At 47.8% G+C, this 13281-nt stretch overlaps 1 protein-coding gene across 1 annotated transcript in view; it reads right to left on the bottom strand.

The window, feature by feature from the left end:
- RRM2B (ribonucleotide reductase regulatory TP53 inducible subunit M2B) overlaps positions 1-832 on the bottom strand; it is a 36301-nt gene extending 35469 nt beyond the window's left edge. Inside the window, exon 1 of the mRNA XM_065399179.1 lies at positions 665-832. Coding sequence (XP_065255251.1) covers positions 665-832 — 168 coding nt within the window. The remainder of the gene's footprint in view (positions 1-664) is intronic.
- Positions 833-13281: the final 12449 nt, after the last annotated feature.

The raw sequence follows: 13281 nt of genomic DNA, 5'->3' as shown, positions 1-13281 counted from the left end.
CCGCCTCTCAGGGAGGTGGAGTACCTCTCTCGTCAGCATGTATTGTCTTCACTGAAGCGCCACAGCTCCCCTGCTATGGCATTTTAAGTGTAGACAACCCCTGAGACCAGGAGTGCCCATTGGATACTATGACCATAGCACTGCCAACCGCAAGCAGACAAGTCCCCGTTCACCCCCAAAAGTCATGAGAGAGTTTTTAAGCCAATGAGATTTGATATAGCCCTAGGGCCTGGGTTTTGCATAGCTGCCTTCCGGTGCACATTTTCCAGCTTCTCTTCACAATCCCAACCCGAGGCTGAGCGGGGAGGCGCCAGGCGAGTCTAACGAAGCTCATGGCTCCACAAACTGGGGCTTCAGAAGAACACACCCGAAGCCAGTAGCCCCGGCTCGCGCCCCGCTCGCCAGCCTCCGAAGAGCCGCACTTCAGACAGACGCTGACCCGTCCTCAGCGCCAGCGGCCGGGGGAATAAAGAACCGGCGCCTCCGTTCCCGGCTCGCCGAACACCTGCCGCACCGCGCTGCCCACCCGCGGTAGGCCGGGCCCCTACGCTCAGGAGTCCTGGCTGAGCCCGAGGCCCCCGACCAGGCTGCTAGGGGCCGGCCGCAGCGCGAGCCAGCTGGGCGCGTGACCCGCGACAGGGCCAGGCGCCCCGGCAGCGCTTACCCGCTCCGGCCCTACGGCCTCCTGCGGCGGAGCGCGGCCCCGGCGCTCGCCCATGGCGCGCGGCGGCCAAGCGGGGCTGCGCCACGGGCCGGAGGGACACGCTCGACCGGCGCTGCGGAGCCGCTGGAACGTTACAAACGGCGCGGCTGTTCTGTTGGTACGGAGCATGCGCGTTCCGATTGCGCATGCTCAGTGAGCTCGGCTGAAGCCGCTGCCCTCGCTCGGGCGGGGAGTCTGTTCCCGGCTGTTCACGGGGGCGGAGCAGAGGCGCGAAGGGGCCTGAGGGGGCGGGTGAAATATTTTACACCCCCTTCCCCCACCACAAGTGACAAGGGCCTGCCCGGGTTTGCTGTTCCGAGGAGCCCCCTGCCAGGCCCATGGCTGCATAAGGCTCCTGCAGCGGGCAGGCGTGGCTCTGCGGGCTGCCCTGGGCTTGTCACACCTGCAAGGGGAGAGTTACTCACTCCGCTCCGAGCACCGCAGCATTGACCTGCGTTAACTGGAGGCAGCCTGCTATTTAGCTGACCTTTTCCTAGCAAGTAATCCTGACTGTCTGAAGGGCTGCTAGTAGCTTCAGCAATCAGCTCTGACAGTGGTTCTCGGAGAGCTCCTGCTGTCTGCAGCATGAGTTTCTCAGACACGTTTGTTCTTTGGGATCATGTGACAGCATGGCAGAATGATTGCCTGGTTTGGTGTCAAAATTTCTCCAGCTTCCTTTGATCCACTCAGGGAGATTGCTTTCATCAGCTGTCATTTTGCCTCTTTCTCCAGCAGCCTAGTGCTTTTTCACATGTCACCATGTCGGTGTAGAACCTGCATCCCACATGTTCACCAGAGGCCAGATTTTTAAAAGGGGTGTTGGTGTCACTAGGCATAACCCTAGGTAACTCGGGAGGGTGGAAGACCACGAGTGTCGATGAAGCCTTCCTGCTCTAGGCCTAAATGAACCAAAGCTCCTCCATGTTTGAACTTTAATCGACCTAACAAGCCAGCAACAGTAAATGGAATGTGTAACAGTCAGTTATCAGTTGCAACACCGCTCAAACCGGTATAAAGCGGTAGTAATAAGGCCTGCATGCTTCTGGCTGAAAGGCAAGATAACAGATCAAAGGGAAAAGGACAAGATAACGGTTCAAAGAAGAGTTACTAACGAGCTAGACTTATAGCCGCCAAGATGACTTAACTGCTTAAATGTAATTGCTACTGCTTAATGTAACTACTATGGGGGGGGGGGGGGAGAGCTTAGTTACAGTAAAGTATAAAAAGAGAAAAATTGCTTATGTTGGTGTGCTTGATCTGAGACGTGCCAAGTCTCCTTGCACCGCTTTGAGATCTCAAATAAACTTTGATTGCTTCTCCACCCTGGTGTGCTCATTGGCGCGATGCACACCGGGCAACGAACCCCACTGTTGCTTTCCTCGGGCACTCTGTGCCGGCAACAGGGGGAAAGTACCTAGTACAGTGGTTCTCAAACTTTTGTACTGGTGACCCCTTTCACACAGCAAGCCTCTAAGTGCGACCCCTCCCCCCATAAATTAAAAATACTTTTTTATATATTTAACACCATTATAAATGCTGGAGGCAAAGCAGGGTTTGGGGTGATGGCTGACAGCTCACGACCCCCCATGTAATAACCTCATGACCCCTGAGGGGTCCCGACCCCCAGTTTGAGAACCCCTGACCTAGTAGATACTTTTGAAAATTAGTTGCCTAAATATCTTTAAAAATCTGGCCCTATACTATCTCGAATGAAATTCTTCTAAAAGGCAAATATCTACTGTATTTTTATAAAGCAACAAAGAGTCCTGTGGCACCTTATAGACTAACAGATGTATTGGAGCATAAACTTTTGTGGGTGAATACCCACTTCGTCAGACGCATGAAAGCTTATGCTCCAATACATCTGTTAGTCTATAAGGTGCTACAGGACTCTTTGTTGCTTTTTACAGATCCAGACTAACACGGCTACCCCTCTTGTATTTTTATAGTTATACAACATACAATATAGTTATACAACCATGAGATAGACTGACAACCACAAGTATTCAAAAATCATGAGTTATACACACAAAAGTTTGAAAGTGAAATACATATATGTGGGTTTCTCTTACTTTGCCATTCTTTTTCTAAGCCTTTAGAGCAGGGGTGGGCAAACTACAGCCCGCGAGCTCCCGCTGGGGAGCGTGGTCTGGGGCTTGCTCCAATCCAGCGCTCCAGCTGGGGAGTAGGGTCGGGGCCGCTCCATGCGGCACCCGGAAGCCATGGCATGACCCCGCTCCGGCACTCCAGCCCCGCGGGGTGCAGGGTCAGGGATGCTCCACACGGCTCCCGGAACCTGCGGCATGGCCCCACTCCGGCGCTCCAGCTGGGGCGCAGGCCACACCACACGGCTCCCAGAAGCCGCAGCATGGCCCCATTCTAGCTCCTCCATGCTCCAATGGCCCCTTCCAGCACTCCAATGGGAGCTGCAGGGGCAGTGCCTGAGGACGGGGCAGTGCCTGAGGACGGGGCAGTGTGCACAGCTGCCTGGCCGTGCCTCCACATAGGAGCCGGAGAAGGGACATGCTGCTGCTTCCGGGAGCCACTTGACTGAAGCGCCGCTTGGAGCCTGCACCCCTGAGCCTCTCCACATGCCCCAACCCCCTGCCCCAACCCTGATCCCCCCTCATGCCCTCCAACCCCTCAATCTCAGCCCAGAGCACCCTCCTGCACCCCAAACCTCTCATCCCTAGCCCCACCCCAGAGCCTGCAACCCTAGCTGGAGCCTGCACTCCTTCCCGCACCCCTACCCCCAGCCCAGGGCCCCCTCCTGCACCCTGAACTCCTCATTTCTGGCCCCACCCCAGAGCCTGCACCCCCAACCAGAGCCCACACCCCAACCCCAATTTTGTGAGCATTCATGACCCGCCATACAATTTCTATTCCCAGATGTGGCCCTCAGGCCAAAAAGTTTGCCCACCCCTGGTTTAGGGTACACTAGCTTCATATTTTTGCAGTCTCCTTTCCCAAAGAATCCATATAACTAAAACAGGTCTACATTTCTATAATATTCAATACCATTTTGGACTTCCAATAACATGCAATTCCCCCCTCCTTTTATAATTGAAAACTTATTAAAAATCCTTATGGCTGTAAGTAATTCCCCATCCTGCAAGCACCAAAGTGCACTCTTTACTCCATTTGTTGCATATATAAAAGTTGATTTTTCTATTGAAGTGTGTATCCTTCTAATTGCATATTTTAATTTTGTAGCCTTTGTGTGCTATATATTTGTTATGATACATTTCAGTGATGTTCTTTATTTTGACAAGTTTACTGTTCTGTCTTGCCAAAATCAAGGATTTTCTAAGATAAATTATCCTGTTACTCCTTTGCATTGGTTGCCTTTTGGAGAAACTAAAGTGCCTTTTATCCACTATGTTTTTACAGGGAGATAGCTAATGCATCCGCTATCCCATGGTAAAAATACACATTTCTCAACCCTGAGGGAACAGACTATAATGCTGACTCAGATGTTAAATTAACCATTATGCATAGTTTGACAACTCTGATACTGACTGTGTGGCTAACACTGCTCCATCAGAGGCATTTCCATTTGGGCGAATGTCATGGAAAAACAGTTTAAAGCATTTTAACTAAAGGAATTAACAGAGGCTCCCTGCCAACCCTCCCATTTTTCCTTATTAAGGGCATTTCTAGATAGTGTGATACTTAAGGTACAAAGTTAATGCACATACCTCACAGCACCTTAAACCCCTATGTGTGGATGCTTTCATTCAAAAGTAAATTGGTGTTAGTTTTGACAACAGTAGTCAGGGCCCCATGGAAGATTTAATGAGTCCTTCCGCAAAACACTATTAATAAGCAGACCTTTGACCTGCCTTGAACATTTTTTAAAGTTTGTATATATTCCACATCCATCATACCTTGCTACCCATGGACCAGAGAACGAGGAAGTTGAGAGGCAGCAAATTATGACTGTCACAATTTGCTGGCTGGGGGCTGGTGTAAGGTAGGGGCATTAAATTGTGACAGAACAGCAAAAAAGAACGCCTAGATGTCAGTAATTGTGACTGATAGCAAATTGTAACATTGTGTGTAATTCTGTCACTGCATGTGCAAGCTAAGCAATCAGCCTGTGCGCAAGAGGTGGGTGAGGTCTGAGACTGGGGAATGGTCTGTCCCCATTAAAGTAAAACTGAAAACTCCACCTGGAAAGAGCAAATGTTCTTTTAAAAGCTTTTCTTTGAATTACACCAGGTTTTGGGGAAGTTTGGAAATTGTAACAAATGATTAAAAATATTTTGCTCCTGTAACTAAGTGTGCACCACACATATATGCTGCTCCTATTAATCTGTCAAACCCCAATTTACACTGAAAAAAAACAACAGGACCCCCTCCAACTAAAAAAGGGCCAAGAAAATAGAAAAATCATGTGCCAGACCCCAAAGCAACCTTTTCCCTTCCTACACACAAGAGCAATCTGACCTGGACTTGCAAGCATTCATGAGGAGCAGCAGCCTTGTTATATGCAGAAACCAGAAAAAGCTACCAGTGTCCAAACTTCATGTAAAACCCAAATAGGTTTTTGGATTAAACAATAAAAGAGTTCTGAAAGGGCAAAATACTGAACACTTCACTCCACTGTTCTCTCTGGCACCTGGACCTGTAACCTTGGTGTTATTTGACTCATTTACCTTTTTCTCACTTCTGTATTCAGGTTGTTGCCAAATCCTGCCAGTTCTTTCTGGCCCATCCACACAAATTCAAACTGTGCACTTGCTAACCAATTGTGACATTCATGTGACCCATTTACAGCATGTACAGCTGAGTTGTGTCATAAGAGAACAAAGAGAGGTCAAGGACCATGCTCACCTATGTGTCTGTACAGCACCTAGCACAATATGGGTACTACTGCACATCCACACCTACCAGTGTTTTGCTATTTGTTGGTGCATTCTGGGAAGATTTAGGCAGTTACCTGTAACACCTCAAGAGTGGGCAGATTGATTGGAGGACAGGCATATAGAGCAGCACCCCCAGTACCTGGGTAATGCACACGGGGATGTCCTACCACACAGACAGCTGGAAGGGAGGAGGAGCAGCCAAACTGGTTGCAAAGGCAGAATAGCTAGGGGTGTTCCTGTCCAACCTGCAGAACGGCAGGTGTTACTAAGGGCATGTCTACACGTACAGTGCTGCAGCAGCGCAATTGTACTGATGCAGCTGTGTCACTGCAGTGCGTCTGGTGAAGACACTATGCTAATGGGAGAGAGCTCAGCATAATAAAACCACCTCTGTGAATGGTAGAACCTATGTTGGCAGGAGAAGCTCTCCCACCGATGTAGTGCTGTGCACACGAGTGCTTAGGTCAGTGTAACTTGTCACTCGGGGAGGGGGTATTCACACCCCTGAGCAACACAAGTTATGCCAACATAAGCTGTAGTGTAGACATAGCCTAAGTGGTTACAGAAAACCCGCCTAGTCCGCTGGAACAAGTGAAGCACTTGACTGCCAGGTTTAGAGAGTATTAATCACGTATGTGAGCACAAACCATAGTCAGAGCAAACAATCCCACTAATGGTTAAAAGGGTGCGAACTGGTCAACTGCAATTCTCCCCTCTCCCTTTCTTGCTCTTCTCCATCTATCCAAAAATCCTTCAAAAAATATGGCCGCTTGAATCCCTTCACTGGTTTCAGGCCATCCTTTGCATGGAGTTCAGTTTTCTCATCCTCACTTTCAAGGCCCTGCACTATTCTGCTCCTGCCTCTCAATTCCTTAACTGCACTCAAGCCACTCGCAGGGCATGGGATTGGAACTCAGGAGATCTGGATTCAGTTTCCAGCTCTGGCACAGAATCCCTGTTTGACATCACTTTGTCTCTTTTGGGTCTCAGGCCTGGTCTACACTGGGGGGGGAGGGGTCGACCTAAGATACACAACTTCAGCTACGAGAATAGCATAGCTGAAGTCGGCGAATCTTAGTTCGACTTACCTCGTGTCCTCACAGTGCGGGGTCAATTGCCGCAGCTCCCCCGTCGACTTTGCTTCCGCCTCTCACCGAGCTGGAATTCAGCAGTCGACGGGAGAGCAATCGGGGATCAATTTATTGCATCTACACTAGATGCGATAAATCGATCCCCAATAGATAGATCGCTACCCGCCGATCTGGTGGGTAGTGTAGACGTACCCTCAGTTCCCAGGCTCTAAAGAGAAGACTAACACTTTTTAGGCTTTATCTTTGAAAGACAATACTTTTGTCATTCAGAGGTGTTAAAACACACCCACACCCCCCCCCCCAAAAGAAAAGTTTTGTCGATGACAAACGCTGGCATGAACAGCACTTTGTCGGCAGGACAAAGCTGCTGCCGCTCGTGGGGGGTGGAAGTTTTTTGTCGTCAGAAGAGCTCTCTCTTGCCGACAAACAGCAGCTATACTGCATGCCTTTTAGTGGCACAGCCGTGTTGCTAAAAGCTGCATAGTCATAGGCGTGCGCACGGGGTGTGCCGGGTGTGCCCAGGCATACCCTAATGCAGGGGTGGGCAAATGGCTCCACTCCCCGGCGCGGCAAGCCGCGGGGTCCATGCGCCCGGGCCGGAGCGCCCGGCCGAGCACAGCAAGCCGCCGGCCCCTCCCCCGCCTTCCCTCTTCCCCTGGAGCCATGCCGCGAGCGTGCAGCACTCTAGGGACCGGGGCTGCGCGCTCCCGTGGGGCAGCGTTTGGCTCCACGGTGAGGCAGACATGCTCCCCCCTCCCCTGGAGCCATGCCGCCACGCGCAGCACTCGGGGCTGCGCGCTCCCATGGGGCAGTGTTTGGCTCCACGGGGAGGCTAGGAGCCTCATCCCATGGTAAGGGGTCCGGGGGGTTGAATAAGGGGTGGGGGCAGTCAGGGGACAGGGTGGGCTGGAATCCCGGGGCGGGTGGTTAGGGGCAGGGGGTCTCTGGAGGGGGAAGTCAGGGAGCAGGGGGGATTGGATGGGGCATGGGAGTCCTGGGGTCTCTCAGGGGGCGGGGGGTGGATAGGGGTCAGGGCAGTCAGGGGATAGGGAGCAAGGAGGGTCCTGGAGGGGGCAGTTAGTGGGGGGGGGTCTCTGGAGGGGGTGGTCAGGGGACAAGGAGCTGGGGGGGTTGGATGAGTCAGGAGTTCTTGGGGGGCTGTCAGGAGGCAGGGGTGTGGAGAGGGGTTGGGGGAGGCAGGGAGCAGGGGGGTTGTATGGGTCAGGAGTTCTGGGGATCCTATCAGGGGGTGGGGAGCAGTTGGATAGGCATGGGAGTCCCAGGGGTCTGTCTGGGGGAGGATGTGTGGATATGGGTGGGGGCAGTCAGGGGACAGGTAGGGGGTAGGGTCCTAGGAGGGCAGTCAGGGGACAAGGAGCAGGGAGGCTTAGATAGGGGGTGGAGTCCTGGGGGGGCAGTTAGGGGCAGGGGTCCCAGGAGGAGGTAGTCAGGGGACAAGGAGCAGGGGGGGTTGGGGGTTCTGAGGGGGGGAAGTTAGGGGGTGGGAAGTAGGAGGGAGTGGATGGGGGCAGGACTAGGGCAGGGCTCCCTGGCTGCACACCCTAATGAAATGGGCTGTGCACGGCTATGTGCATAGTGTAGACATAGCCTTAGAGGCGTTGGAATTGCCTGGCTGGAACAGGCCGGCAGTCCATCTTGCATAACATCCTGTCTCCAACCGTAGCCAGAACCAGATGCTTCTGCAATAGGCAGAAGTGGAACTTCCATCTTCCTACCCTTTGTCTTGCTATTTGGATTGTAATTTCCTTGGGGCAGGGACTGGCCCATGTATCCTTAGCACAATTGGGTCCACGAGATATAAATGTATTTCAAACAACTAATTTCTCCCTTTATACTCTTCTCCTGTTCTTGACTTCTACACTATCCTCTGCAACTGAAACAACTTCCCTATCCAGTAAGTGCTCTCCTTAAAATACATCTGTAAAGCCCTTCCACAGCCAATTGAATTATACTTAAAAAAAAAAAAAAAAAAAGACTGCTTTGCAAATGTCCTATGTTCCTGGCCCTTTAGTATATTAGGTCTGATCTTCTTTATTTGTCCAGTCCAGACTTTAAATTCCTTGGGGCAGGGACAGTGTTTCCATCTGTTTTGAATGGCACTAAACTCCCTGTCACCACTCAGTAACTGTCCATCTTGAACCTTGCATCAAAACACGACAAAAACTCTGAAAAAAGAGTCAGGTGTTCCCCAGCTGCATCAGATCACCAGGCAGATGGGAGGCAGCTGCTTAGCCACAGGAATAAAAAATTTATTAAAGTTAATGTTTAAAATTAAATATACACAAGTTAAGAGGGAACGTACTGTACATCGGGGTCAGGCTTGAGTTATGAGGGATTACAGGTATTGGTTACAAGGATCATGAGATACATACATATCACATAACCAGCATAGACCGAGATTGGAGTGCAGAGTTTTTAAAGCATCAGTGCATAAGTGGGCTCGGGGACGCCACCCATGGAATGTATTAAGAGACCAGGTCAGTATCAGTGTAGCGAATAAGTACATGGGAACTACATTGTGGTCTGCGAGGAACTCAAGCCCAGAAAGTTATCAACCAACAGTGTTTATTTTTTAAAAAAGGAGGTGCGAACTCCATGCAAAGGATGGCCCTCAGCTACCATAACAAAGAGGTACTAATTCTACTGCCAGGAAAGACCAGAGACATCATCTCAGCAGAAGAAAACCAGAATACTTCAGTATTGTTGTAAGGGGTTTGATACCAGCCCATTATCATCGAATTGCATTTTCCCTCCCAAGTCAAAAACAACATTATTTGCATCTGAGAACAAAAAAACCCACCCATCATCTATCACAGCAAGCAAAGTGTGGAGATAGGCATAGTCTAGGGAAAGCCTGCTTACAAAGGGGACATGACACAAATGAGAGAGATTTAGGATCACTTTGTCTGGAATAGAGGATTACCGCAGAGCTGGGTGAGCGATTCTAAATTATGATCAATTCCTTCCTTATTACCTTTTCCTGTAGTATGAGAAGAGGTAATTCAATTACACTGATCACCACCACTTTTAAACAAAGTGTAAAAGGAAATATTACACACAGTATCAAGTAATCCTGCGGAATTCACTGCCACTGGGAACGAAGTCAAACACTATGGCCAGAAAGTTTGGCGGATTTGATAATTTTATTAATACCATTTGTAGTTACATATGTGAACATAATGGAAATCAGAAGGAGGTCTCTAACCTGCTTTTGAATACCACTAAAATCCCTAGGTAGTTGTTCACCTGAGAGCTGCATTGATTTTTGCCTCTCCAGAAATGTAGGAGAGCCGCAGACTCTTCCTCCCAGTGATCCTCCATTAGCTCCAAGTGGTTTGTCCACTCAGCTGCTTCATTATGAATATTTACTAAAGCATGTGTTCCTGAAACAGGCTTGAACATAATCTTCTGTTGATATCACAACAGTAAGTAACTGAAGGTGTCCCTCAGTTAGTTTCAAAGCTAGTCTCTGCTTTGACAGAGGAATGGGGGATGGTCCATGGAGGAAAACCAGAAAGTTTGGCCTTCCTGAGCCAACACAGCCATAAAAATTCTCTTCAGATGTTTGCACAGGAGGAAAACATTTGTCTTAATCAGTTGTTACATTTTTTCCTGCCTCTTCACTCAGGGCTTGTTTACATGGGTTTTTCCACAATGGAGTAGCTGACCTGATGCAAACCCCTCACATGGATATGTTGCACTGATGTACTGGCAGATGTACTGCACTGGTGTAAAAATGATTTGTACTAGCAGAGCTTACCCCCGTTTCAGTAAACAGCTCTGATGCAAGTCACTTTTTACACTAGTGCAGTACATCTGCCCTAGGGGTTTGCATTAGCCCCAGGCCCAAACTCTGGTGTAGACAAGCCCTGAGGTCATAGTAAGAGTCAGGTGCTGGGAAGCATTTCCAGCTAGCAGAAGTGGATATTCAGAAGGCAGATCAAAAGACCTTGAGAGCATGTACTATGGCCCAGGCTGTTGAAAAAAAGGTTAAACAAAGTTTGGTTTCTCCCTAGTGCTGGGGCCTAACAGCAATGATACTTTAAGACTTACAAACATTGCAGGGGTTGACCTTTAAAAGGTACAGGGGGGTGGGGATAGGAGGGGAAGGAGACCTCACTCCCAAATATTCCTAGCCAATGCCCAGCCACCAAAAGGCTTGTGTGGAATTGTAAATATGACCTTTCCGAATTTCCACTTATTTTCCAGAAATTTAACTTTCATTTAGAATTTCTTGGCTCTCAGGGGTGTGTATTTTTTTTAAATAATATCCTAATAAGGACTAAGTATTATCTAGACCATTCCTAACAGGTGTTTGCCTAACCTGCTCTTAAAAATCTCCAATGATGGAGATTCCACAACCTCCCTAGTCAATTTATTCCAGTGCTTAGCCACCCTGACAGTTAGGTTGGACATTAGGAAAAACTTCCTAAACCTCCCTTGTTGCAATTTAAGCCCATTGCTTCTTGTCCCATCCTCACTGGTTAAGAAGAACAATTTTTCTCCCTGCTCCTTGTAACAACCTTTTATGTACTTGAAAACTGTTATGTCCCCTCAGTCTTCTCTTTTCCCGACTAAACAAACCCAACTTTTTCAATCTTCCCTCCTAGGTCATGTTTTCTAGACCTTTAATCATTTTTGTTGCTGTTCTCTGAACTTTCTCCTATTTGTCCACATCTTTCCTGAAATGTGGCGTGCAGAACTGGACACAATACTCCAGTTGAGGCCTAATCAGCGCGGATTAGAACAGAAGAATTACTTCTCATCTCTTGCTTACAACACTCCTGCTAATACATCCCAGAAGGATGGTGTTTTTTTTTTTTTTTTTGCAAGTGTTACACTGTTGACTCATATTTAGCTTGTGGTGCACTATGACGCGCCCCCCCTCCCCCCCCGATCCCTTTCCGCAGTACTCCTTCCTAGGCAGTCATTTCCCATTTCCTATGCAAGGTAAGGAAGTATTCTCAATTCTACAGATAAGAAAGTTGAGGCATAGAGATGTGTGTAGAATGTTACAAAAGAAAGCCCATGGTGGAATTGGGTATAATTCCAGGTTGCTCTTGGCTTCCAGTTCTATACTTTAACCACACAAGCATCTTCCCTCCCAAATCAAATCTTGAGGGATTTCCCCCAAACCCCACCACCACAATTCTCAATTACTCCCTGGAAGTATTTCACAGAAAACCTTCCAATCAAAAGCTGAAAATTCATGGAAAGTAACTTTTCAGTTATCTAACTGAGTGTTTCTCAATGACCAGTCTGTGGACTGGCACTGGCCCGAGATCTCTCTGACACAGTTTAGGAAGGCAACGAGATGGTCCCTGGTATAAAAATGGTTGAGAAACACAGATCTAACACAAGGAATTCAGCATGTCTGAGTCATTTGTTCAGTGACAAAATTTGTAAGACAGTTTCAACACAAAACCATAGGAAATTTAAACTAGGACAGGCAAGTTAAAAACATTAGGGAAAATATGACGCACCCAACAAGAGGGAGAATCCAGTGTTAAAAGATGTCTACTGTAGGAAATAGTTTGTAATGTAATTGGGGGCAACAAAAAGGCTGCTGCAGTTTTGGGGTGCACAAAGACATTTCACAAATCAGGAATGTACTGTCTTCTCTACACAGTTCTAGTGCAGCTGCATCAGGCACATGATTCCATTTCAATTATCCAGATGTCTTTGAGGGCCAACTAAAAACTTCATATGATCAGTTTAAGATATAAAACTGAAATTTGTTTATGAACATTTGGATTTGGGACAAATGTCAGATAAACTGAAATTTGGATAACTGGGGATTTGACTATATCGCAATCAGTCCTGGGCAAACCACTAGTAGAAAGAAACTGGAGGAAGTTCAGAGAAAAACAGCAACAATTTAAAGAGGGCTGGAAGGACTGATGAATGAGAAAAAATTAAAAGTTAAACATACATAACTTGGTCAAGAGACAAAAGGGAGAGGTAAATCTATGAACATCTGAAGAGTGTAAACAGAATGGAAAGGAGCTATTTAGGATAGTGGAAGGTGTATAATTATGATATATACTACATTTTGGTTATGACAGGATGACATTACAAAAGGAAATTTTAGGTAGAATAGCAGGGAATGGTATTCCAAGGGCTGTTACAAAAGACCCCATCAATAGATACCTAGAAGATGTACCTACCCCAGATAACAGTACAGCAACTACAGGGAGATGGACTGGATGACCTACATCATTTTTTCCCCATTTGAATGATAGAATTAAAGATGAAGGGCATTTTAACATTTTCTGCCCTTGCTCCTCTTTGGATGGGTGAATTCTAAGTAAATCAGAATACCCCATTAGTTTTGTATATAGTCCATGCTTTTACAATGAAAAAAACCCCATACTCATCTTTGGAAGGGAAAAGTAAAGTCCAGTTTCTCATGTCTGTTTGAAATTACTAAAATTCTGCAAGGAATACATTTTACTTTTGCTTGCAAATTTTCTAGTCTATTGTTCTAATCTCCACGTTTAGATTTAATAAACAGAAATCTCACTTGCAATAGCAAAAAACAGTTGTCATTTCAAAGCCAAACTGGGAATTAAACCAGCTAAGTATGAGGAAAAAACCA

The sequence above is a fragment of the Emys orbicularis genome, chromosome 2 (assembly GCF_028017835.1).
Source record: "Emys orbicularis isolate rEmyOrb1 chromosome 2, rEmyOrb1.hap1, whole genome shotgun sequence".
Lineage (NCBI taxonomy): Eukaryota > Metazoa > Chordata > Testudines > Emydidae > Emys > Emys orbicularis.
Note: the sequence above shows the minus strand (reverse complement) of the source record. Positions and strands in the feature narration are given on the sequence as shown.